Source organism: Saccopteryx bilineata, chromosome 3 (assembly GCF_036850765.1).
Source record: "Saccopteryx bilineata isolate mSacBil1 chromosome 3, mSacBil1_pri_phased_curated, whole genome shotgun sequence".
In the NCBI taxonomy this organism is placed as follows: Eukaryota; Metazoa; Chordata; class Mammalia; order Chiroptera; family Emballonuridae; genus Saccopteryx; species Saccopteryx bilineata.
The window spans coordinates 126,254,764-126,282,604 of NC_089492.1; the positions used below are offsets into that span (position 1 = coordinate 126,254,764).

The following is a 27,841-nucleotide window of genomic DNA, read 5'->3' on the forward strand; positions in this document are numbered from 1 at the left end:
TGCATACTCTGCTCCTCATGGAGTTCTCAGAGCATCCCTGTGAAGACCAGTCAAGGCGAATGGGGCTGCTGGCTGCTGACTAGAGGGGAACATACTGCCCAGAGGGAGAAAGGCTACGTGGTGGGAGACTGACTGGCCTCCTTTCGGCAGACAGCAGGGCAGGTTAGGGCAGGCTGGAGCTCCTGGGAGCGTCCCTGGATGTGCATGAAGGCAGGCTTAGCGGAACAACAGAGGCAAAAGCCAGCGCAGAAGCAAAGGGTATGGCCCCAAGGACTGGGGGCTGAAGAGGTTCAGTGAGGCCCTGGAAGGAGGAGGAGGATCCTTTTTAGGATGCTTTTGGCCACAACTGGAGGCAGAAGTGCTTAATGAGAATCAAGGTAGAAAGCTCTGGTCTGAATATGTCCACCTTTAAGGAATCCACAGGCCTGGGAAAGAAGCCACCTGGGAGGGCCTATGGGACAGGGGAAAGGGAGAAACACACCAGCCCACCAACACACCAGGCTGCTGGCCACTAAGATGGCCAGGCTGAGTAATACCTGGGGCCGTCCCCAGCTCTGCAGAGTGGCCAGTGGGGGTGGGAGACCCAACATCCATCTGCTAGAATGGTCATTTGGTTAAAAGGAGAATGTCTGACAGACTCTTGCCTTGCTGATACTTCTACCCCACTCCCACCCCACTCCCAGAAGGTAGAAGTTGCTGTTACCATAAAGTGGGGAGCGGTTTCCGGGCGGGCAGCCAAGAGGAATGAGAGGCTCTGGGGGGATGGGGGGAGGGGTGCCAGGGGCGCCATGCCCTTTAGTTGCCTGGAAGGGGGTTCTGGGCACCGCTAAGTCAGCTGGATCCAAGGACCAATTCCAGCTCTACCCTTTACACTCTGGATGACCTGGGCAGATGTCTTGGGCTCCATTTTCCCAGTCTATAAAGTGAGGATTACAGTCGGCCCTCAGTGTCAGATGGGAACTGGTTCCAGGATACTTCCCCTTGGATACCAAAATCCAAAAATGCTTGTCCCTCATATAAAATGCCTTAGTATTTACATCTAAACTTGATTTGCATAGAGGCTGCAGCAGGGCGTGCCTACCCAACACTTCTTCCACGGTGGGTTCAGTGCAGTGCTCAGCACATGCAAATGAAATGTTTGCTCTTTAGAACTTTCCAGGATTTTTTTTTCCTTCTTCTTCTTCTTCTTGTCCTCTCTCGGTCTCTGGCAGTTCAAGATCCCCAGGATTTTTTTAAAGAATATTTTTACGATTGTTGGTTCAATTCCTGGATGTATAACCTATGCATACAGAGGGCAAAGTGTACTTACTTCCCAGGGCTGTTGGGGGGACTAAGTAAAATAAGAGATTAAAAAGAGCCTAGCCATGTGCCCGACGTTCAGGATGCATTCAAAACATAGGAGCAACTATGATTTTACTACCAAGGAGCAAAGTTGGAGTACTGTCAGGAGTGTAACTTAACTTTTCAGAAGACAAAGTTCTGACACTCAGAAAAGTCATCAGCCTGGCAGGGACAATGACTGTAGATGGCCGGGCGTGTTTAAATATGTCATTCTGACTGTGCTGTTCAGACGGCGAAGAGTGGGCAGGAAGTGGTTAAACTGAAAGGGAGAATGAAGAAGAAAGTGACTCGGGGACAGAATGTGGCCAACAGTGGGGAAGGGCACTTTCCAGGTGCCACCTCATCTAGGTACTGTTCAGAAAATCAAAACAAACCCTAAAACCCCTCCAACCCTGCAGGGCAGCTCGGGGCCTCTCAAAGAAGAACCAGGCGGTGCAGGGCGGCTCAGAGCAAGAGCCTTGCTTAAAAGCCCACATTTTGCAAGTATTTCATCAGAAGTGTGGGAGATGTTTGAAGTCCCAGCATTTGCATGAATCTTTCCAACAGAAAGGAAATTCAGAACAATAGCAGCTAAAGTCCTAGCCGGGCAATCAATAAAGACACCACAGTCCGAGTGTAAATTCTCAGTGACTGCGGAAGTGGTGACAAGTCTGTAACTTCGCAGTGAAAAGGTTTGGTCAGAGTAGCTGCCAGTCAAGTACAGACCAGCACAGGGCATGGAACAACATGGGGCCCACAAGAGGCGTCAGTGGGAACAGATGGTCAGGACAGGACCTGGGTGAGGCTCTGCTTTCTCTCCATCACACTGAGCTCCTTTAATGTTGGGCAAAACAACCTCTCAGAACTCAGTCCAGCCATCCCATCGCTTTCCCTGAAGAACGGGTGTGTGTTTCCTCAGGGAAACAGTGAATCATTAAATGCATCATTTTTCTCTTCTTGCTTTGGCTGCCAGGAAGCTCAGAGCCAAATTCACACTTCACCTTTAGTAATTAAGTGAGACCCTGTGATGTGTATATTTGTGTCCTAAATTCCCCCAAGCCTTTTCTTTGACCTTGATTTTCATTTATTTTTTTCCCCTATTTTAATATATGTAATATTGGAAGTCATTTCAAATCCACTTTTGTAGAGGACAAGGAAGACGTGCCTGTGTAAGACGTGCCTGTGTATAATGAAAACCGCTCTGGTCTTTTCTTTTGCAAGCATAGGAAGTGAGGCTGACTAAACAAGAGTGAGTTTATCGGAGTTGACAGTGTGGATAGGAAAGGAGTGTGGGTTCTTTTTAAGTCCTGGAGACAAACTTGCCAAAGAATAGAAAGGAGCTGCCTCAGGGCCGAAGGAAATCCCGACTGGCCTGTGAACCAGGGCTCTCTGGGGGTTTCCACAGAGGCCAGAGACAGCAGCAGAGTTGACCTGGGTCTGAGTCACCTGTCAGAAGCAGAAGGAACACCACCCTTTCTCCCCAACTTAAGAAAGTGCACTGGATTACAAATTAATGCAAATAACGTTTTTACAGATTACAGCACTAGCCTGGAATCTGCTCTGTTACATATTTTAAAAAAGACATTGACTTGAAATTTTCAGCATTAACAAATTACTCATGGCCCCACCAAAAAATTAAATTAGTGGATGCAGACAGACATGCAAGAAGGTGTCCAGTGGCATGAATGCGACACTGTCCCCACCCCTGTCCCAGTTGATATGAATACAATAATTTGGAGTCAGTTATGGATGGCACATTTCCCATATCTGTGGTGATCCCAAGGTGGCAAGGTGGCATTGGAGTCGCCTGACAGAATCAGGACCACAAATGTGATTGGTGGGCGAGGTGTGGGAGTATATAGGACAGAGATAAGAGCAGACTCCTGCACTGGCCATGAATGAGAGCAGGGAAACCCTGTTTACAGCCAGCAGGCCAAAGAGAAAAAGAGCTCAATGCCAAGTCTCTAGAGTGAAGGGACCAGTGCAGAGGGCAGCCCCTCTGTGTCACAGGAAGAGGCCGAGAGCAAATCAGAGTAAAAGGGGCCACCAGACAGAGCTCAGGGCAGCCCTGGGCTTCAGCAGAGCTGGAGCTGGTCCCCTGCTTCCTCCCTGACTCTGCTCCCCACCCGACTCTCCCCAAACGCTGCAAGATCCTTTTAAAATAGACATCAGGTTCCAGGCTTCCTTGACACAAAACCACCCTGTGGAACTCCATCCTGCTCAGCAGAACATCCAAGCCTCTCCAGTGGCAAGTCCCCACCGGATGGGCCCGGGCCGCCCCTCCTGACTCAGTGTCCTGTCACCCCCGCCCTCACCCTCACAGGCGCCCCACCCACCCTGGCCTGTGGGCTGTTCCCTGAACACCCAGAGCCTCTGCACTTAGTTACTCCTTCCACCTGGAATGCCCTCCTCATGACACCTGGACGGCTTGTTCCCTCACTTCACTCAGGTCTCTGCGTGAATGCCACCTTACCCACGAGGCCCCACAAGTCCCTTTGGATAACATTGTAAGTTCCTCATCACTCTCTACCTGCTATTCTCCTTGTCCTGATTAATTTCTTCTTATCAGCCAAAGACACACCGTATTTCTCCATGTATAAGACTCACCCTTTTTCAAAAAATTTGAGGTCTAGAAAGTGGGTGCATTTTATACAGTGGTTGTAGATTTTTTTCTTGCCTTTCCCGTAGATGGAACTGAAGACGAGGCACTATATGAAGACAGCAGCCTGACCAGGCGGTGGCGCAGTGGATAGAGCACTGGACTGGGATGTGGAGGACCCAGATTTGAAACCCTGAGGTTGCCAGCTTGAGCGCAGGCTCATCTGGTTTGAGCAAGGCTCACCAGCTTGAGCCCAAGGTTGCTGGCTTGAGCAAGGGGTCACTCTGTCTGCTGTAGCCCCTCGGTCAATGCACTTATAAGAGAGCAATCAATGAACAATTAAGGAGCCGCAACAAAGAATTGATGCTTCCCATCTCTCTCCCTTCCTGTCTGTATGTCCTTATCTGTCCTTCTCTCTGTCTCTGTCACACATACAAAAAAACAACAACAGTGATTCATCAACATTCTCTTCTTGCTTTGGCTGCCAGGAAGCTCAGAGCCAAATTCACACTTCACCTTTAGTAATTGAGACCCTGTGATGTGTATATTTGTGTCCTAAATTCCCCCAAGCCTTTTCTTTGACCTTGATTTTCATTTAATTTTTTCCCCTATTTTAATATTAATATATGTAATATTGGAAGTCATTCCAAATCCACTTTTGTAGAGGACAAGGAAGACGTGCCTGTGTAAGACGTGCCTGTGTATAATGAAAACCGCTCTGGTCTTTTCTTTTGCAAGCATAGGAAGTGAGGCTGACTAAACAAGAGTGAGTTTATCGGAGTTGAGAGTGTGGATAGGACAGATGAGGACAAGCTAATGGATGGGGGTTTTGACAGTGATGAGGAGTTGTATGAATTTTATGATGAATAAAACTTAAATAACTTTATGTAATACATTTTTTTTCAAATTTTGGGCCCCAAAATTAAGGTGCGTCTTATACATGGGGGAAACGGTAAATGTGTCTGTCCGATGTGACAATGGGGCTCATCTGCTGGAGCAGAGCCTGAGCTGGCCATGGTGGCTGTCCCAGCACCTAGAACAGTGGGCGCATCGTAGGTGCTCAGGGATACACATTTGTGGATGGGCGGGTGAGACACAGAGAAAACTTCAGGCTAAGTGCCTGATGCAGAACAAGAGTCCCCAGTGTCACCTGCCTCAAGGGAAGATGGTAAACGAAGTGAGGTTTTTACTGCAAATTAAGGACTTTATATCATAGGGTTGTGGGAAAGCACCACAGTGAGGGCCTGGAACACGCTGAGTCATTAGCGTAATCTAGATGACCTGGTCAAAAACAAAAGCCATCTGATAGAAAACGATCTGGCTGAGAACAAGTTGTGGGGGAAACAATTCAGCCAAAGAGGCAATTTGGTGTAAAAGAATTCCCCACATTATTTTTTCAGTTGGGGTTCTGATGTAGCATGGAAGTGGAGTGCATCCTCCCCTGCTTTTTTAAGTAGTTTGCTTAAATTAGTTTTACCCTCTGCTTTAAGTTTCTAGTGAATATTTCAGCGAACCATTTGAATTCTGGTCATTTCTTAAAATGTACTGTGACACATCACGCACATAGAAAAATATGCATACAACATAAGTGTGCTGCTTAGTGGATTATTACAAACACCAAGGGAACACCACCCAGGCAGAATGGAGACACTGCCGGAACCCCCGGGGTCCCCAGACGCCCTTCCGGACACAGCGTCTCAGCTGCCTTCCTGTATAATTCTGCCTCCTGAGCTTGCATTTCTGTGCACCGTGGTTTAGTTTTGCCTATTTGTTTCAGAATCTTATATAAATGGGGCCCTGCCATGCTTGTCGGCCACTGGGAGATGTGAGCATGTTGTACATACACAGCCCTTTCCTACCGTGGCTGGGAGGAGAGGCTTCCAACAGCAAAACGGTGGGAATGAGCTAAACGTCAAAAAAATGGGGGATTGATTCAGTCAGGTTATGCGTGTTTACAAAACAGAAAATACTACATCATCCTATGTTTGCTAAAAGAGAAGAAATAAAAAATGATAACAGGAGAGTGAAAGAGAAAGAAGGAAGGAAAATACATCCATGGGAATGTTTAAAGAGAAAGGTCTGGAAAAATATGCCACATTTGACCTAAGGAGGGTGAGTGGGTGTAAGGTTCTTCATGAAGTTTATTTGTATCTGTAACAGGATTGACCTCATTTTCTGGTTTTCCTATAATGAGCACTCATTACTTCTGTAGAAATAAGAACAAAACAACAACAAAAAGACACTAAAAGGAATTTAGATGATGAAAAAATTAAGCAAGCAACAATAAGTAACCATCAAAGAAAAGGATCTGGAATTTTGTGGAAGTTTTAGGGTTTTTTCCTCCCAGTTTGTTTTCAGCCAACTATGTCTCCTCTACTTGGTTGATGATTTTTAAGAACTTTTTATTTTCACAAAGTGATCAAATGACAATGAATGTTTTCATGTTCATGAGTTTTATAAGTACCTTACACATTGTTTGGTTACACAAGACCTAGTTGTTAGCTACTTCAGCCCTCAAATCCATTTCTGCCCACTTTGTCTTGCCCTGCTCCACTTATAATAGATGAAAACAACCTAGATTCGTTTTGACCAGATCTCTGTCCAGGCGGCTCAGCAGACTACCTGGAACATTCTAAGTCAGGTCGGCTTAAACTCCAACCTCACTTGAGCCATTGACCATTGGGCAGACTAACTTTCCCTCATTTCCATTTCCCCATCTGTTAAATGGGGATAAAACTGATATTGCAGGAGTTCTGTGAGCCTTAGAACTTGCCAAATCAGCAACCTGCCTGCCACCACAGGCCAGTTTCTCAGCCTCTGCACTGTTGGCATTCGGGGCTGGAGAAGTCTGTGTTGGGGGAGGGGCACCCTGTGCATTGTGGGGGAACCAGCAGCATCCTGGCCTGGACCTACCAGATGCCGACAGCACTGCCCTGTTAAGTTGTGACAACCAAAAATGTCTCCAGATATTGCTGAATGTGCCCTGAGGACAAAACGTCCCCAGCCAGAACGGAGCCTTAGACCCGTCTCTCTCACGTTCATAGCCGATGTCCCCGGGTCCTGTTGGTTTCTCTTCCCATTACCTCCAGAATCGATCCCTCTTCCCCAAGGAGCCTCCTCAGCCTGCCCCTGGGCACAGCAGAATCCTCACCACCCCCCTCCATCTGGCGCATCCCCAGTCCCCCGTCCCCAGCTGTGGCACATGACAATACTGGGTGTGATTTTGCTCTCAATCCTTCCATCTCACTAAGTAGCCAGGCCTTTTAGGGTTTGTAATGCCTCTGGCCGAGGCCAGGCAGGTCCACAATGGATTTGGGCAGATGGTAGAAAAACTGCAGAGCCAGAAAAGTTTGGGCCATTCTGTTTAATAAAGTCTCACAACAGCGGACAAGCACACAAGCAGGGGAAACAGTTTCTCAGGCAAACAAACAGCAGAGTAGCCCCTCACAGTGGCGGGCAGGCAATCTGTGCATCTGCAGTTTCCCTGAGCGCAAGCACCCATAGCCTTATACAGGCCATACACATGTGGTGCTGCCACGTGCTCATGCACCAATCAGGCAAAGGGCTTGCAGCTGTTAAACCAGGGAGCAAGCCTAACACAGCTGCCCCACACTCCAGCCCTTTAGGGTTGCTCACTTCACAATCTACACGACAGGAAGCAGAGACTACAGCAACAGCACAAGTTACACAATAATTACAAAGGTGCCCTTCACAGCGTCTCCCTGAGCACTCTGCCCAGGGTGTCACCTGGAGGCCCACCTCTAACTCCCTACCCCATCCTAGATAGGAGGGCCTGTATAGTCCAGGGCTGTGTCCATGGAAACCATAAATTGCCCTTGAAGCACCTCTGCAACTGGATGAGAACCAGTGCAGGAGGGCCTCCACAGCTGCTGCACCCCCCCCCAATCAGGGTCTCTCATACTGTTCACAAGCAATGTGTCCATCTATCAAGGAAGCTGGTGCCCCCCTCGGGTCGCAGTCCAAGAGTCAGTCCACAATAGACAGCCCAGCTGTCTGTGCAAATCATCAAGATAAAGGTCCATTACAGGCAACTAGCCATACAGCTCTTTATTAACAGACCTCAGCACCTTTCCAGTGTGCTGTCCATTGCCACAAGCCCCTTCTCAACCCTCAACAAGCTCACAGGGCCTGGTGGGGTCAAACACATTCAAGGCCTGTATCACCCTAACAGTTTTCTTAGCTGCTGCTGAAAAAAAAAGCACCTATTACTTTCTAATGCCAACAGCTGCTACACACTAGAAGGGGACCAGTGGATTGCCAATTTCACATGGGGCCTCTGGCCCCTGCCTGTCCATGTTGGATGGGTCCCTCGCCCTTCCCCCTATTCAAAATGCGACAATGAGTCTTGGGGATCCTGTAATCTGAACTCCAGCCATTTTCCTGGCAGATGCCAGGGCCACCTGTTTCCCCCACTTTTTCAGTAGCTAGAACCTCTGTTCTGATTCAAGCTGCCACCAAAGCTCCAACAAGACTTCACTAAGCTTGCTATCTAATTTCTCTCTATCTATCCTGGCCACAATAAAATCTACCCACATCTGTGTTCGGGCAACCTTTACAGGCCCATTTCTCTTGTTAGTCAGGGGGCAGGACGGGCAGCAGCCCTCACAGCCTTATGGTCCATCTCTGTTCCAGAGAGCATGATGCCATCCACCCCCCTATGTCCCGCAGCTGCACCAAGCAGGCTGCCAGGGGCTCAGTGGGTTTCTGCCTGAATTGTGCCCCCAACTCCATCAGCTCTGTCTGGGTGTAGGTCCAGACCCCAGAGTGCTCCACTACCTGGGGAGGGGGTTGTGGCTGCCCCTGAGGGACGCTCAGCTTCTTGGTGACCACCAGTTGGGCTTAGAGTCTGCAGATGGCAGTTGCAGCTGGAGCCTCCCCCTCAGAAGGGTTGGAAACCCCTGCTCCTGCGGACTCAGAGCCCCTCCACCAGCAGGAATGCAGCTCTGTCTCCCACATCCTCTTCGGCTCCTGTGGCTGCCAGCTCTCAGCCTGAAGCTGCCTCTCTAGCTCCTGAACCCACAGTTGTTTCTCCAACAGCCATCACTGCCAACATTCAGCTTCCAGGGCAAACTTGCGAACCTGTAAATGTTTCTCCAGCGACCACTCCAGTTCCAGGCGCCCTTGGCATTCAGCCTGCACCTCACACTGCAACTCTCGGACCGGTCAGCCTTCTCTCCAGCACTCGCTCCAGTTCACACCATCACAGGCACTCAGTATGCAGCTCATCCTGGAGCTTTCGACCTCACTTAGCTTCTTGCACAGAGCTCTTGGTTTCTTCCCACAGGATTGTAAAAAACACACAGCCCACAGTCCCCACCAGGAGAGCCACTGGGAACAGCCACTCCTCTATTCCACCCCTCAAGGGTGTTGGTGGCTCCATACCAATCTGCTCCGAATCCTGCCTACTATGCCAGATGTAATGCCGGTGGCTGCGGCCAGGTAGATTCACACTGGATTTGGGCAGATGGTAGAAAAACTGCAGAGCGGGAAAAGGGTTGGGCCATTCCATTTATTGGAGGCTCACAAGGACAGGTGAGCAAATAAACAACAAAAGGGATAAAGCTAATAAACAAAGGAAATTTTGCTATTCTCAGTAAGAGCAAGGGAGCAAGGAAAACCGCACCTTACTGTGGCGGGAGAGCGATCTGGGAGAATCGCCACCCAGGGGCAGCACCCACAGCCTTATGCGCACGTGCCTCTGCCACGTGCTCACGCACTAATCAAGCAAGGTGCTTGCAGCTGGTAAACCCGCAGGGAAGCCTAACACAGCTGCCCCACAGATATCACCCAGGCCAAAAGCCAGTGCTGCTGTAAGTTATAACACTTGCCTTTTCCGGATTTTGTTCCTGCCTAAAGCCATGGATGAGAATCTGCTCGAGGGCCCAGGACAGGGAGCTGCAGGGTGGCCTTAGGGTGCATTAGAGAAGAGATGTGGGCTTCTAATGCTCTGCCCACCCCACATGGCCAAACGGGATCATGTGGACAGGAAAGGGGCCTCTCCACGGTAAGAGTGCACCTGGGCATCCATGACTTGCTGCCCCCAGGGCTTCAGAGCTGCATAAGGTTCTGGGACCTCTCCCCAATCCAGAGCAGGGAGTGCCCCCAGAAAGACTGAGGGTGACTATCTCAATAGGCTGGCTGGCTGGGGACTCAGAGTTGGACTTAAATAGCTTTAATTTTGGAAAATAATTTTAAAATCACATTCCTCATACCTCATTGAGCATGTGAACTAAGGCTCAGAAGCATTGCAAAAGCAGATGTCAACATGTTCCTTCCCTGCCTATAACCCTGCCATGGCTCCCCATTATCTAAGGATGAAGGCCTGATTACACATAGCAGAGGAAGCAGGGGCTCACTGTCCATGCTTGCTCCCAAGGCAGACATCACCAATCAATCACGGCATCTCTCTGGCTGTGTCTGAACACAGTCCCAGAGTCCTTGCATGGATCTGACTTGGTACTTGAGCTGAAGTCAAGTCCTTTCTCTGCCTTAGAACCCACATCCACTGTCACCACTCCCACAGGTTTTACTGCTTCTCAAATCAGGTTGTACCATTGGCACATACATTTATGTTACAAGATTTATGTTTTTCTTTCTCCAAAAAATAATTACATTTATAATGCACTTTTTATACCTGCATAAAAATGAAACTAGACCACCAAATTACACCATTCACAAAAATAAACTCAAAATGGATAAAAGACTTAAATGTAAGCTGTGAAACCATAAGCATCTTAGAAGAAAACTTAGGCAGTAAGCTCTCCGACATCTCTCGCAGCAATATATTTGCTGATTTATCTCCACGGGCAAGTGAAATAAAAGACAGGATAAACAAATGGGACTATATCAAACTAAAAAGCTTTTGCACAGCTAAAGACAATAAGAACAGAATAAAAAGACAAACTACACAATGGGAGAACATATTTGACAATACGTCTGATAAGGGGTTAATAACCAAAATTTATAAAGAACTTGTAAAACTCAACATCAGGAGGACAAACAATCCAATCAGAAAATGGGCAAAAGAAATGAATAGATACTTCTCCAAAGAGGACATACAGATGGCCAATAGGCATATGAAAAAATGTTCAACATCACTAATCATTAGAGAAATGCAAATTAAAACCACAATGAGATACCACCTCACACCAGTCAGAATGGCGCTCATCAACAAAACAACACAGAATAAGTGCTGGCGAGGATGTGGAGAAAAGGGAACCCTCCTGCACTGCTGGTGGGAATGCAGATTGGTGCAGCCACTGTGGAAAACAGTATGGAGATTCTTCAAAAAATTCAAAATGGAACTGCCTTTTGACCCAGCCATCCCACTTTTAGGAATGTATCCCAAGAACACCATAGCACTGTTTGAAAAGAAGAAATGCACCCCCATGTTTACGGTCACAATAGCAAATATCTGGAAACAGCCCAAGCGTTCATCAGTCCACCTCACACACTTCCCAGGCAGGGAGACCTTCTCACAGGAGCTGAGAGGCAGAGCACGACAAGGCAGGCCCCGGGCAAGGCCAACAGACAACACGTGCCTTAACACGTGCTCCCCAGTCCAGGCTTGCGGAAGGTGGGCCCACAATATCTGAGCAGTCAAAACTTGAGACCAATATGACCCCACAATGAGGAACAGAACAGCTGGGTGGAGTTCATGGTTAGAGCGGACTGATCAGCATTTGCTTTCCTTGCAGCCCAGCCAAGGAAGCCACATTTATTACCCTGGGTTGCTCAGCAACACAGGACTCTGTATAAGCCAGTGATTAATGGGCCTGGAATGTGTGATGGTGTCAGTTCAGCTGCCTGTGTGTCCTCAGTGGCTGAGGACCAGGTGGGCAGGCCAGGTCACCTCTCTGGGACATGGAGACTGGCCACTCCCTTGGCATTGCCACGAGACAACTTGTGGCCTTTGGTCTCTGACTCCAGCTGGAGCTCCTGATGGGCACATTGTGTCCTCAAGATAAAGTCATATCTCCAGACTGGCACCTAAAGCCTCGCATACCTGTGACCCTTCACTCTTCTTAAGATGACAACAGTCTGATTTCATAATTTGTCTTTCTTATTTGCTGCCAGGACCACCCACACGGGGCACTGAGTAGGTGATTAATAACTGGTTGCTTCCAGGTGTGCTTTCCATAGGTTTCTGGGTTAGTGATTCTGGAACTACATTCTGGGTGTCCTAGAATCAGCAAAGAAGTAACCTGGAGCTAGGTTCCTCATTGTTGGGGAAAGAAGTTACAGACATGGAAAGGGGGAGGTAGATAAACCCTATGGTGCTGGGTTGGAATTGGAGACATCAATATGAACTAGAGTTTTAATTTAGAGAGTGATAGATATAAAAATATATACAGGTATACTATATGTTTTTGTCTTAGCTCTGACTGCCAAGAGGACCTGAAAGTCATGACAGCCCAGTGACAATGAGCACACTGAACACCCAGAGCTTGGTTTCTGCATACCAGACTCTGCCAAACAGAACCAGGGCTCTTTGGAGAAATGGCTGTTTCCAGGGCTGGTGCAAGGAAGATACAAGATGACCTGGAACGCCTTGTGACGGAAAATGAGGAAGGGCTCCGATGGGGACGTGTCTCAAAAAGAAAGTAGAGATTTTGAAGAGGCTCCTGAGGCCAAATCTAAAACAATTTGAACATCAAAAATAAATAACATTAGTAACAGAGAACAACTGATTTATTAAAATAAACACTAAAGAAATAAACAGGGAGCTTTTCTTTAGAGTTGAGTGGCAACTAATCAGCACAGGGGGCAGAACCAGAAGGTCACCGTTGCAGCCAAGGGTCCTCAGTGGGTCTAGTGGGTGACAGTCTGGTGAGAAACAGGCTATTTATATATTTTCTATATGATGTATACACTGTGTTTCTCATAGTAGCAACCCAGAAGACACCCATTAATTACACAGGAAAAAACAGTTTACAGTGCAGAAACCTGGCAGACTCTATTTTGACCAATCAATTAGTTAAATCTCCAATACTGGAATAAATAAGCACTCCTTGCCCCTCCCACACACACACACACACTGAGAAAGGCACATCACTTCTGGGTATTCCTGCCCAAAATGCACAGCCTGAATCTGATGAGAAAACATCAGAGTCACCCAAATGCAGTCACAGTCTACAAAATAAATGACTGGGTCTCTTCATCAATGTCAGAGTCATGAAAGACAGACAGAGTGAGGGTTTGTTCAGATTAAAGGGGACTAAGAGACATGACAACTACATATTTGCACGGTGTGGCTGGATTGGATCCTGGACCAGGGAACAATAGCTTTCTTTTCCTATTAAAGTCTTTAGTGGAATAATTGGAAAAATGTAATAAGTGCTGCAGATTAGATAATAACAGTATTATACCAATGTTAATTTCCTGAGTTTGCTCATTGTATTATGGTTACATAAGAGGATTCCTTCCCATTTTTTCTTTCCTTTTTTTTTTTTAGAAAATAAACAGTGAAATCTTGAGGAGTGAATATTTATCATATTTGTCATTTTCAAACAGTTCATATACATCTACAGAGAAAGATGGCATGAGATTGAATGATAACGCTAATTGGTAAAATGTTAATATTAGGGGAAACTAGACATAATGCTGGTGGCTAAGGCCAGGCAGGTCCACCTTGGATTCGAGCAGACAGGTAGAGAAACTGCGGAGCCAGAAAGGTTGGGCCGTTCTGTTTAATAAAGTCTCACAATAGTGGACAAGCACACAGGCAGGGGAAACCACTTCTCAGGCAAACAAACAGCAAAAATGGCCCCTCACAGTGGCGGGCAGGCGATCCGCCATCCACCACCTGCCGAGCACAAGCACCGCAGCCTTACATCAATAATGCAGGTGGCGCTGCCACGTGCTCTAATCAGGCAAAGGGTGACCCAGCAAGCCTAATACAGCTCTTTTCCCAACATTAGGTAAAACGTATATGGAAATTCATTGTACTACTCTTATAACTTTTCTGTAAATCTGAAATATTTCAAAACAAAAGTTTAAAGCTAAATGTTTGCTGGGTAAAAGCATGAGAAATTACCTAGGACTGTCAGGAAACCCAGTAGGCATTCAATGTGTGGTAGTCACTATTAGAGAAGAGGGGTCTTGTAGAAATCATGAGTTGCCCCTTAACTAGAGGGATCAGAAGGTTCTAGGCCAGGGCTTTTCAAACATTCATGTGCCGGAGAATCACCTGGAGCTCTGTCCCGGTGCAGGTGCAGGTGCAGGTGCAGGTCTGGGTGAGGATGACAGGCCGTGTTTCCAACCAGCTCCCAGCTGACACTCACGCTGCCTTTCTGCTGGTCCAGGGATCACCGTTTGGGTTGCAATGGGGCAGATCCACCTGGGATTGAGACCGGGGCTTCTGGAGCCTGGCTGCTCATTAGGACCACCTGAAGAAACAGCTTTAATGGCTCTTCCCAGGAGACTCTAATGTGCAGTCAGGATTAGACCTTTACATTGATGCCTGCCTCTGCCTCCCCCTCTCTACCACTCCAAACTCAGACCCTGTCTCTGAGGACTGCCATGGTTTTCCGGCTGGCTTCTTTGCTGCTGCTTTACTCCAACCTAGACCGAGAAGCCAGATCTTTCTGGTCCTCCTCCATTCAATCTTTTGCACACAAGTCAAGCTCGAACCCCTCCCCAAGGCATCAAGCCCTGTGCAGGTGGCTGACCCTCCCCCTGCCTGTTCTCCCTGGTTCCCCTTGATACTCTGCTCCTAGGAGAGCAGCGCTCAGCATCCTGCCGCCCAGGGTCCACCTTTGCACTGGTAACCACCTCACACACAAAGCACTTGTCTTAAGACTTAAGTCATACTCCGGATGAGATGCCAGGGGCTCAGGTAAGAACCACCACTCAGTTCCTTCCTCCAGGGCAGCCTCCTCCCCTCATGGGCCACACTGAGGCACTCACTTTCCTGCAAGAGAGAGACCTGTTAGAGAGCCTGCGGGCTCAGACAGGCCCTCCTCCCTCAGAACAGGGGACGAAAGGTCTCTGCAGCCCGGACACAGGTTACCCGCTCTTGCTTACCAGCATGCCATACATGGTACGTGGAGAAGGGCAGGGAGGGGACAACTTGGGTGCTTCCCTGGCAGCCAGTTCTCCATGCCCCTGCCTGCTTCTCCGCCCGCCCACTCCACAGCCTTCCTCCCGCAGTGCTAGGAGCTGGAGGACCTAGAGGAAGCAGATCACAGGGAGGTGCTACCTGGGTTGTCACCTCAGGGGAGGGTTTGGCATAGCAGAGAAGCAACTTTTGTTAGAGGCCCAAAATCAAATTTGAGAATGGGGATGCGGGAGGCGGGGGACAGGAGCTCACTTCCTTCCCCAGCTCTCCTCCCTCCTTGGGTTCTGGCTCCACTGCCAGGCCTAGCGCAGGCCCACCCCTCCTCTGGGCCTCACTTTCCCGGGAAGACCTTCCTAATCCAGCCCTGCCCGTTGCCTCAAGTGTCCTGGGGCTGATGAGCTAATTCCTGTGAGGTTTGGCCCGCCCAGGTCCGGGCTTCAGTAATCAGGAGGCTAAGGGGCTGAGCAGGTGCCTCCATTTCCAGGAGAATCACAGCAGAAATTCAAGGGAGGAACAGCAGCTCTTGGCTCTGATCAGCTTCCCAAGGTCTAGGGACAAGTCCCCAGAGGCTCCTTAGAAAGAGGCCTCAGCTCCCCTCTCCAGGTAGGCCGCCTGTCTCCCCTTTGGGGTCTCTATGTGGAAACCTCCAGAAGAGGCTCATTGAATCCCGATGAGGGAACAGTGGCCTTTCCTGTCTCCCACTGAGAGCCTTCGGAGCTTTGCACCCTCAGTCTCTTTTGTGGCTGGAGTTTTCAGATTCCTCCTGGCCCTGCCCAGGGCCAGAGAAAGAGGCAGGCACTTGGAACAGACTATAAGGCAGACTAAAAGAGATGGACACCCCATTCTCAGATCTGGGAATGTACCTCCCCCCAATTCCACCCACCTCTCCAAGTTCAGGCTTATTCCAGTCCCTCCGGTGGGAAGCCGCCTCCCTCCGCCACAGCCCCCTGCCGATGCCGCACCCTCTGTCCTCCGGTGGGAAGCCGCCTCCCTCCGCCACAGCCCCCTGCCGATGCCGCACCCTCTGTCCTCCAGCTCTCCCTCGGGCTGGCCGAGCAGGCCAGCGCTCATCTCCTGTCCTGGCCGCCATGCCCTGGCTCCCAGTGGCTGTAAGAACCTACTTGTCAGGCAGATACTTCCCCTCTGTTTATAAGAACTATCATTTTCCAATCCCCAATCAAGAAATCTCCCAAAAAACTTTAGGGTCACTTTTAGGTATAAGGGGCAATTTAAATGCTATAGTATTATAGTTTGAAATGATTAGAGGATGATGGCGGGAATTATAGAGGAAATAAGTCAAAATATTTGAAATGGAGGCTGTCATAAAATCCAAGATACCTAGTCACTGTGTGCGTATTCTCCTGTATCCAGGGTGGCATGCAGGCAATACTGCACCTTCCTTCCCTTTGACGTTCACCCCTCGTTTTCCTCACCCCTCACATCCATCCCATTCACCCCCAATCAACACATTACATGGTTTTGCCATGAGTCAATCTTTTTTTATTGATTTTAATTTATTGTGTTTACATAGATTCTAGTGTCGCCCCAAATGCACCCCCCTCCCCCATATTCCCCTCAACATCTCCTTTGCCCCCCTCTCCAGAGCATCCTCCCCCCTTCCCTTCAGGTTTATCCCATCCTATCATCCCCTTTCACCATGAGTCAATCTTTATTGGTTTTGAAAATAATGAATTATTGGCACAAGACTCCATGGGTTTCAAAGCAAATGACAGAAGGACATACATATCCCACAGGTGGAAGACCCAACAGGGAAGAACCCCGAGAGCAGTGCGGGGCCTGGACCCACAGCCAGCCCAGCGCTCAGGCTGCCCCGACCTGGAGCAGATTCAGCCATGTCTTAGGGGGCTTAGGAGGTCTTTTAGTCCCCTCTCAAAGACAATGATTTCTAGCCTTCACAGAACCTTCTTCTGGCCTTTGAGTCTGTACAGCCACGAGGACCTCTCTCCCGCTGAGAAAGCCAGCCTGCGCTCCCTCACCTGTGCCTTTTCAAATGAAGCCTCCCTTCCAGGGGTGGAGTCAGGTCCCTGCACAGGGAGGAGGAGGGCTGGAGGAGGGAAAGAGTTGGTTTTCGAGGGTTGGACAAGCCCAGGGTCCCCGTGAGGACCTGCCCTTCCCTTCCACTGTGGTGGGTCTTCCACCACTGTTTTGGGGAGGGTGAGGAAGTAGGAGCTTTTCAGTTGGAGAATGGAGGCCGCCCCTCTTCTGAGGATTCCTCCTCTATGAGCTCCAGGTCAAACTCATCTTCCAGGGACCCTCCAACAGGCAGAAGGCGGAACTTCTTCCCTTTCAGGGTGCACGTGCGATGCTCGAAGTCTAAGACAGCGTTGTGGTCCTGGAGCACGTCGGTACCAATAATGGCTTCCTCAGCGCTGGCGTTGGCCACGAGGAACTCCGCCTTGAGCTTCAGCTTGCCCAGTGACACCACCGTGTTCCAGACGCCCAGGATCTTCATTTCCGCCCCATTGGCCACTTTGACCACATTCTCAAAGGGCTGAAGGGTGTCCAGGTCACCATCAGTGACCTCTTCCCACAAGCTTGGGTGGACCACCGAGACCTGGGCCCCAGAGTCCACCAGGAACCTCACGGGCACTTTGCCAATTTTCCCCTTGAGGTAGTAGCCCTTACCCATGCTGTTGGCAAAGACGATCTCCTTGGGCCTGTGGCTGTGAGCGGCTCCGTGCTCCCCAAAGGTCTTCAGCAGGGCCTCTCTCACAGCCCTGTAGTCACCCTGGTCCTCGGGGCTGAGCCCACTGTAGGCCTCCAGGGCATCTCCCCTGAGGGCCTCTTTCAGGAACCTTAGCTGGGTGACGTGATCCCAGTGGTTGAGGTCATTGATGACCTCAAAGCGGTGCAGCCAGAGATGGGGGGCTACATTGGCTCCATCAAAAGGCTCTGGGACGAAGGCATGCTCCCGGCGGCCCTCCTGGCTCCTGGCTCCGCTCCCGGCCATCCCTCTGCTCTCCTTTGGAACTGTGGCAGCAGCCCACGCCAAGTAGAGAAAGCCACAGAGCAGTGCCGGCGCAATCACGCTGGAGGAGGCCTCTCTAAACAGAGTGGTGCTTAGGTGCCCGGCCTGGGGCAGGCAGAAGGGACCAGGCAAGGGCTGTCTGGGACTGCTGGGCACGGAGGCAGCTGCTGTGGCCTGCTCACTCTGCGGAGCCTTTTTGATGCCTGGCTTGCACCGCCCCCAGGACTCCCCATTCTCCTTTGTTCTGGAAGCTCCGCCCCTGCTTGTCCTGCCCTCCTGCTAGCATCCTGCCCAACGAGCAGGATCAGTGCCTCACCCTTCTGCATCCATCCACGGGACTGGTGCAGGCCAGCCCACAGTGCAAGGGAGGCCAGCTGCGGCCGGAGGGGGCCTACTCAGGTACCCTCCCCAGACTGTATTCCAGAATAACACATGAGCACACAGAGGACGTTATGACATCCAGGTGCTTGTCATCAGCTGGAGAAGAAAGGGGGAGGCAGGGACCAGAGGGCCATCAACCTCCGGACTGGGGAAGCCTCTTGCCCTCAGCCCCTAGTGACCACTCTGAGTGGTTAAAGGAAAGGAGCTTACATTTATTGCACTCCGACTGTGTGTGAGGATGGGGTAGGTGTTTCTCATACCTTCTGAGCCAATGTGGAATCCTACACAATTCCCCAGAGAGGGAGAGAGAGGAGGGTCCCAGAATCAAGAAGACACAGAAATCATTTTTAAATGACAGACACAAACACACATAGCCTTTTTCATGAACTCAGTTGCTCCAGTAATTTCCCCTCATTGATCATATCTGATTCAGAGTCAGCACTTTTCCAGGCTCGGCCTCAGCCCTTGTTCCCTCATTAAGTCCCTGAAGTGGGCTGGGGCTGATTTTAAACTCTGGGAGTGAACATGGAAGCCGGAAGGCAGAAGCTGGGACCCAGCTTTGGCTCCAGTTCTGAGTGCTCCGCGTATGTTGTCTCCTCCCAGTGGCCCCTCTCACCTTCCAAGAACCTTCCAAGAGCCCCTTCCCCAGAGCCACAGTGTGCTGTGCCGGTCTGTTCACCAGCCTGTCTCCTGTGATGACCGGGCGTGCAGCTCACACGTAGCAGACATGTGTGACTGTCTCCGGCTGGGCTCCAGGCCTGGCTGAGTGCTCTCACCACACAGAGATGAACAGAGGAGAGAAGCAGGAACCAGGGGCCTACCTGTGGCTCTGGGCTGTGTTCCTGGCCCGCAGCCTGTTCCTGATAGGCTCCCGTACCACCTATCACCTAGTACCTGGCTGAATCCCAGGGGCGCCTGGCCCCCATCCTGCCTCTGGACAGTCCTGTGGTTCCCAGACACACTGAAAGACCCTCAGTCCCAGCCACTGTCTCAACCCTTCCACCTATCACAGTGAGCCAGCAGAGAGGCAGCTGGGTCAACACCTCTCCTCACAGCTGCAAGGCTAAGGTGGGGCCATCGTGCCATTCCAGGAGCCCAGGGGAGGGGAAATGAAGTCACTGGGAAGGTGTCAAGAGCAGGTGGGCCTCAGAGAAGATTGCATAATAAAATAACCTGTACCCAGGGAAATGTCCTCGCCACCTGCAAAACCAGGAAGCCCCTTCTGCAGGTGGACTTCTGTGGACAGACTCTCAACCCTGGGATGGGCATTGTTCTGCGACCCAGGGACCTGACCTACTGGCTTCCTGGCTCCCTGGTATTTTTCACCCCCACACAGCTGGTTCCTGGAAATGAGAATGAGTTAGGAGGCTGGCATGTGACCGAGGGAGGTGAGAAGCAGAGTGGTTTGTCAGCTGACAAGTTAGGACTGCAAGATGCTCCAAACTGTGGCTCTTCAAACCATTGTGGTGGGTACTGAAGTCAGGTCTCCCATTGCTCTGGGTTAGAAACAGGTGGTCACTGGAACTTGACTGGGTCTGCTGTTCGCTGTGGCATAGTCTGTTCACATCCATCACCTCAGTGAGCATCATGACAACCTGTGAGGCCAACCCGCCCACCCGACTCTAGGATCTGAAACACAAGGAGCTTGGATGACTGCATGGCTTTCTTCAGGCCCCAAGCTGTCCGACGCATGAGAAGGACATTTTGTAAATAAAACCAGGACAGGGGGAGTGCTGGGCTCAGCAGGGTGAACAGCTGGGACCTGGGGGCTTGTGCTGTTCATGGCCTCTGATGAGGAGAGTGACCTAATGAGCAGTGAGCAAGAGCTGATTGTTACATTTTCAAGAATTTTGTGAGCCAGTTGTTAAACCAAGTGGTAGCTAGGTGGGAGTATTTATACCACAGAAATAGACAAATTCTAAATCAGGACGTTTTCCCCCCTCTGGAAATCCAATTTATCATCACACCCCTTCACGGGGAACTTGTTTTTCTTCTTCTCTCTCTCTCTCTCTCTCCCTCTCTTTCTTTCTCTCTTCCTTCCTCCTTCTCTCTCTCCTCTCTCCCTCTCATTCTTTCTCTCTCCCTTCCTCCTTCTCTCTCTCTCCTCGCTCCCTCTCATTCTTTCTCTCTCCCTTCCTCCTTCTCTCTCTCTCTCTCTTGCTGTCTCTCTCTGGCGGACAAAGCCTCATGGCCAGTGGCTAACAAGTCTAGCAATCTCCATTCCTACCTGACCGTTTGTCTCAGATCCCGTCTCTCGCCTACCTTGCCGCCCAATCCCCCACCACCATTACACTCTGGGTCCCTGACTTGAGGCCGGTGGCCCTCCTCAGAGAAGTCCTCCAGGCTGGCTGTTCACACAGGCCCATCTGGGATCCCTAAGACAGGAGAGCTGGACAGGGTTCAGTTTAGGAGCCATTCTCTGGCTAGGGTCAGGAACGTGGTGGAGTAAGTTCTCAAGTTCCTTTCACCTTTGGGAGATGCCTACAAGTGGAACACTGAAAAACACTCAGGGACCTAGGAGTTGCTATACTATTGGTACGCTGATAAGCTAAACCAGCTGGGCCAACTAGGTGTCTCCTCCCAGAACGTCGGAAATTGTGGCTAATTATTGACAAGTATAGGTATTGGGGCGGGAACACCCTCATTAATGCCCATTAGCATCTGAGTGTGTTCTGAAGCAGGCACACTGTGCTTAACCCGTGAGGAGGCAAATCAGGACAGTAAACAGGAAGGACCGAGGCAGTCCCCACCCTGCACAGCCCCTCACTGAGATTTTGGGGCTGTAACTCTGCCAGTCCAACGTGGCCCCAGCTTCCCAGCTCCCCCTTCCTGCTCCTTACCCCCAGGACAGGGCCCATTAGGCCTGAGAATTGAAGCACTTGGTGGGCAGTGAGGAAGCACCTGGAAACCACAGGTCCCCTCCTCTGCTGCCTGATGATTTCTGGGGACACAGCCTTCAAGTCACATGATGCAGGGGGGCGGGGAGGGGGCTGGAACTCAGGAGATCACTCTGAGCAAAGAGCCAAGAGACACCGTATGGACTGAACGGGAGGGAGGGTCAGGACCGGTGCAGGCAAGCCCCGCCCCCCGCCTGCACCGCCCCCCGCCGTGCGGTCAGCTGCCGCTGCTCCTCTCCAGGGCACAGCTCCCCACACTCCCAAGGCCAAGGCCTCCCTGTGAGCTGGACAACCAGAGCAGAGGGGGTTCAAGGACTTCTTAAGACAGCAAAGGAAGGGTGAGGGGAGACAGGAGATGCACTTTCTCCAATCAGAGTTGGCTTCATGGGCATTTGACTGTGGGAATCTCACTCAGAAAGGCCCACGCTTGGTTTGACGTTCTGCTGTTACTGTCTTGAAATTCCCCATCCTTTTGAATAAGGGGCTCCACACTTTGGTTTTGCCCTGTAAATTCTGTAGCTGGTTTTGTCTCCAACCAACCTGATGGGACTTTCCTTCATATACAAACATACATACACACACAACACAAACATATGCACATAGATACACAACACACAGATACACTGTCTACAAAAGCATACTCCCCACACACTGTGCACATGTGAAACACACACCAAACACATGTAGTCACACCACAGTTTGCAGCTCAAAACAGCTAAGAAATTGTGTAACTAAGAAATGATGGCCCTGGCCGGTTGGCTCAGCGGTAGAGCGTCGGCCTAGCGTGCGGAGGACCCGGGTTCGATTCCCGGCCAGGGCACACAGGAGAAGCGCCCATTTGCTTCTCCACCCCTCCGCCGCGCTTTCCTCTCTGTCTCTCTCTTCCCCTCCCGCAGCCAAGGCTCCATTGGAGCAAAGATGGCCCGGGCGCTGGGGATGGCTCTGTGGCCTCTGCCTCAGGCGCTAGAGTGGCTCTGGTCGCAACATGGCGACGCCCAGGATGGGCAGAGCATCGCCCCCTGGTAGGCAGAGCGTCGCCCCTGGTGGGCGTGCCGGGTGGATCCCGGTCGGGCGCATGCGGGAGTCTGTCTGACTGTCTCTCCCTGTTTCCAGCTTCAGAAAAATGAAAAAAAAAAAAAAAAAAGAAAGAAATGATGACATCAGATCACTTACAACAAAATGGTGGGATCTTGATAACATTATACGGAGTGAAATAAGTAAATCAGAAAAAAACAAGAGCTGCATGATTCCATACATTGGTGGGACATAAAAACGAGACTAAGAGACATGGACAAGAGTGTGGTGGTTATGGGGCGGGGGAGGAAAGGAAGAGGGTTGGGGAAGGGGCGGGGCACAAAGAAAACTAGATAGAAGGTGACAGAGGACAATCTGACTTTGGGTGATGGGTATGCAACATAATTGAATGACAAGATAACCTGGACATGTTTTTTTTTGAATATATGTACCCTGATTTATTGATGTCACCTCATTAAAATTAATAAAAATTTATTTATAAAAAAAGAAAGAAAGAAATTGTATAACTAGCCTATAGAATTCAGCTCCCACATTATTTTACATACTTATTTGCACACACATTTACACTGAGTACTAAAATCATATTTATTGGAGGCACCTGCTGTTGATTAGCCTCTGGGCCCACTTGCTGGCTCAGAAAACTAGGCAGTTCCCCATCACTACGGCTTACAAGCCAATGAAAACAGGATACAGATGTTTGATGTTTAACCGCCCAGTTTTTAGGCGTTTAAGACCGACGTGTATGTGCAAGCCAACCACTTGAAGCAGCCCCAGTCACAGCCACGCCACTTTGAAGGCAGCTGCCTTCTGACCCCCCCATGTTGTGGGACCAGATATGATGCCCTCCATTCTTGCCACCTCTGGGCACTTGCTGCCACAAACAAGCTCTCACTTGCACAACTCCCGCCCAGCCCAGCCCCAGGGCCCAGGGCCGGTGTGAGTGTGCAGCTGTGAGAGCTTACAGCACAGCTCCCAGGGGCAGGGGCCTCGGCGGCTTCCCGCATCATCAGGTCCTCAAGCTGAAAAGAGTAGCAAAGAAGTGACTTCTGCACAAAAACCTTAGGGATGCAGGTCCGAGCCCAGTGGAGTCAGGAGGGCGCTGGCCGAAGCTGGGCCTGTGGGGAAACCCAGTGCAGCAGAAGGTTCCTGATTCCCAGACCACAAACTCTCCATCAATACTGCTGTTCCCCAGCAGAAACGACCCAGTGGCCGCGTCAGTCACGGCCAAGACCTCTTTCTTGGTCCCTTCCCAGTTCTCCACTGTTCCAGAAGCCCTCCCTCCCATTTGAGTCGCCCTCTACTCTCCTTTACCACTGGACTCAGAACTCCCACCTGAAGCCACCCAGCTCAGCCCACCAGCGGAACCCCCTCTGTCAGCAGGCAGCAAGATGCTTGGTGCCAAATGTGGCCCAGGACAATCTGGAGGTGTTTAGGGAACAGTGATCCCGGGCCCCAGTGCTATTGCCGGCCCTCAAGGTCCAGGGTCAGGGCCAGGGCCAGCCGAGAGTTGGTCAGAACAAGCTGCTGACTAACTCCCTAGCAGTCCAATATGCCAAAACCGGTTCTTTCCCTGTTTTTATCTTTCAATCAAATCTAAAGGTTGCTTAAGGTGTTAGGTGTTCTGAAGACCTCCACAGTCTCTCCTCATAGCCTGGCCCTGCAAATTGGGTGCCCGCCTTCTTCCCAATTCCTGATGCCCCCACCCTAGACCAAGCCCTCATCCCTTTCTGCTCCGGTTTCTGCCACCCCCCCTCCAGGCCACAGAGGCTCAGGCTTCTGCCGGGCCAGAGGGACTAGTTCTAAGGGAAGACCCTATGCAGAGAGCCCTCCTTCTCTCCCATCTTGAGGTCCCCTCCACTTAATCAAGGTTGGAAGTGGAACTTGTAAGCCACTCTAAACAGCTGTGGAGACATTAACCCACTTCTGACAAACACTCCTGAAACTTACGAAATGTTCAGGCAATCAAAATATACAGACTGGGTATTCTCCAAATACAAGTAGGCTTCTAATGACACCAGGGAACTTGGCTCAGAGCTAGACACATGGAGAACTTTTGTCCAAGTTAAAATACCTCAAAGGCAGCTTTGAACTGATACTAAAATAGTTTTAATTGCTCCTAATGATAACTGCTATTGTGAGCAATGCAAACATATAAAGTAGCCTCAGCATAGGCAACTGCTTCTTTTGAATCCATTGCCAACTTAGCTTTGCTCCTAAGTCATAGACGATGGGGAACAAGGCAGGGCACCTCCCCTCTGGCATCTCAAAGTGGTCTCTCTCCTTTCCCATCCCGGACAAGTAGGGGGAGGCAAATGAAGGCAGAAGGAATAAACAGCTGCCGTGCATGGATATCTCCAGGTTACAGTAGCAGCAACAAACATTTATTGAGCACCTACTCTGTGCCAGACACCATGCTGGTACCAGTAAATTTGTGTAAGGCATGCTGAGAGTCTGCAGCATAGATAGGAATGGGCAATGCCAAAGAAGTGGGTTGATTCAATTCCATACATATTTCCTAAGGCTGACTCTGCCTCACGTTGAGCAGTGAGTCAGCCCTGAGCCCTACCTCACAGAGCACTCAGGTGGGGGCGGAGGGGGAGGTCAGACCCGGACACAGAGACAGGAGTGTGGGACGTGGGGAAGACGGGGGCCCAAGGAGCACTGGGCAACTCATCCCACCAGAAGTCAACCAATATTACCCAGAAAAACAAAAGTGAAAAAAAAAAAAGTTAAAGGGGAAACCTGAAGCCCTGGATCAATTGTTTCTCACAGAGCAGACTCTCTGTGGAGGGACTCGAGGGTAAAGGCCATGGGGCTGAGCCACTCATGTGGGCACACCAGACAGGAGGGCTTGGGGAATGGGGTTAGTCTCTGGATAAAATAGTCCAGTTAAATATATGTGTATAAGGCCTTGGCCAGTGGCTCAGTGGATAGATCATCAGCCCGGCGTATGGACAACCCAGGTGCAATTCTCAGTCATGGCACACAGGAGAAGTGACCATCTGCTTCTCTCCCTCTCCTCTCCTCCTTGTCTCCCTCTTCCCCCTCACAGCCAGTGGCTCAGTTTGTTCAAATGTGGCCCCAGGTGCTGAGGATAGCTCAGTTGGTCTGAGTGTATCAGTCTCGGGTGCTAAAAATAGCTCAATATTCAACCATTGACCCCAGGTGGGGTTGCCAGGTGGATTCTGGTTTGGGCACATGCAAGAATCTGCCTCACTATCTCCCCTCCTCTCACCAATAAAAAAAAAATTGTGTGTGTGTGTGTGTGTGTAAGTACAGGAAAAAAACTAGAAGAAAATATACCACAACAATGACAGTGCTGGCAAGACTACTTTTTGGATAGTAGAATCATAAATGATCTCAATTTTCTTCTATTCACATTCTGAGAATATATTTTTAATAAAAAAACATTATTTAAAAATAAAAAATAAAGAAACTTGTTCTTGCAATTTTCTGTAAGCTTAAAATTATTTCCAGATAAAAATGTTTTTAACCAGGGGTATATGGGAATTTTATATCTGCTCATTGCTCTGAACCTAACACAGATTTAAAAATAAAGTTTATTAAATATTTTCTTAAAGTTTTTAAAAAGGTACGTAAGGGGAAGAAGTGTCATTAAATAACTTTGACGATAGTGAACAATCATTGCAGCTAAATAATAGGTATAAGAGGAATGTTCATCTGCACTTCCTACAACTTTTGGATGTGTTTGAAATTTTCCATAGTAAAAAGTAAATATGATAATAAGCAAACAAAAAATCTGTGCCAAGACCCTCCCTGGCCTGGCCTGCCCAGTTCTCAGCCTGCTGCGCGGGCCGTCTGGGTCTTGTCCATGCCTCAATGTCCCTGCACATGTCCTCTCCCTTGCCTCATAACAGAGATTCTCAGCCAACTCACCTGCAGCACGACCTGCGCACTGGGCCCCAGGCTCCGGTGGGCACACAACCCTGCTCCCACTCAGGTCTCAGGTGCCCCACCCAGCAATCATGGCAGCAGCCTTGACCCTGTTCCCAGTGCAGCAGAAACGTGCCCCCTTCTGCCCGGCTCCCACCAGCTTCTCATCGCACTCTCCCTCTGGTGTACTCTCTTTTTCTTCATGAGTTCCCCTATCTCATCCGTGTCAGCGTGCACCAATCTCTCATAGCTTAAAAACTAAACCTGCACATAGTCCAGCATCCCCCTTGGTCAGTGACTACTTCTCTCCCTCCCTCCCAGTCAGTTCTCTAGAACAGTGTTTTTCAACCAGTGTGCCGTGAGACATGGTCAGGTGTGCCATGGGGAAATTAAACATGGGTCCCCAAACTACAGCCTGCGTGCTGGATACAGCCCACTGCCAGCCGCCTCCATCCGAACATAAACATTCCCCTCACAATCCCTCCAGCTATCAGCGACAGGAAGAGTGGAGGCACAGGGAACGCTCACTGACCAATCACCTTCTAGGATTCATCCCGACCACTAGCGATGAACCAATAGTAGGCCGCCTCTCATCCACACGCAGGAAGGTCCCCTCATGGGCTGCAGCGCACTTGTCATTGTGTGGCCGCAGTGAGTAGTTGAAGCTGCTATTCCTCTCCATGGTCCCGATTTCTAATCCTGGTCAGGACTGGAGGTAAATGTTGCCACCACTAGATGAAGCCTCAGCCTCAGCTGGTTATGTCTATCCTGAGGGTGTATATAGATATTTGACCTTTTTCTTTTTAAAAGAGGCCCCTGCGTAGGGTGATATACAATGCATCACAATGTTATCTATATTGTATATGGCCTCCTGAAGGGTCATCTTCTTAAAGAGCTCAAATCAAAACACCATCAAAACAGACAGAACCAAGGCCCCTGCACCCAGCTGACCATGGGATTTGAACCCACAACCTCAGGGAGAACTCTAGTATTTATCAGAATCCTTACCTAGAAAGCAAACTTCTCAACCTGACAGTAGAGATGCTCTGAGGACTTACGATGTTACACAAGTACCCAACATTTTCTAAAATTGATTTTGTCCAGTCTCTATATAGAGAGAGTATTTGCCAAATTGAGTTGAACCCACAACCTTGATGAAAGCTCCAGTATCTATTAGCGGGAGTGTATATATCAGGGGATACATGGGACTGTATATATGAGGGGTTACACATGGGACTGAATATATGAGGTTACGTGGGACTGTATATGAGGGGATGTTACGTGGGACTATATTTATAAGGGGATGTTACGTGGGACTGTATATGAGGGGATGTTACGTGGGACAGTATATATGAGGGGGTTATCCTTTCTTATTTAACTTTTTTTTAATAAGTGTAATTTATTTAAACTTTAAATAAATTCTAACAGTTAGAGTGTCATTTTGGTAGGTGGTGTACCCCAGGATTTTGTAAATGTAAAAAATGTGCCATGGCTCAAAAAAGGTTGAAAATCACTGCTCTAGGAGGGCTGGTCTACAGTCTCAGGGCCCCAAGATGCAAATGCCCACTGTGGGGCCTGTTGGGGGCTCAAAGTCCAGCTTGCACCCCTCTCACCAAGCCCATGTGCTGGGATGAGGGTCTGATCTG

General features: G+C 49.8%; 1 protein-coding gene across 1 annotated transcript; it reads right to left on the bottom strand.

Annotated features, from left to right (window-relative positions):
- Window positions 1-16,595: 16,595 nt before the first annotated feature.
- ASPRV1 (aspartic peptidase retroviral like 1) lies at window positions 16,596-18,104 on the bottom strand. The gene has a single exon (XM_066267323.1). The coding sequence runs from the start codon at window positions 17,968-17,970 to the stop codon at window positions 17,194-17,196; it is 777 nt and encodes a 258-aa protein (XP_066123420.1). The 5' UTR covers window positions 17,971-18,104; the 3' UTR covers window positions 16,596-17,193.
- Window positions 18,105-27,841: the final 9,737 nt, after the last annotated feature.

Coding starts and splice junctions, on each gene's coding strand:
- ASPRV1 (XM_066267323.1), bottom strand. CDS start 17,970: ATGGCCGGGAGCGGAGCCAGGAGCCAGGAGGGCCGCCGGGAGCATGCC.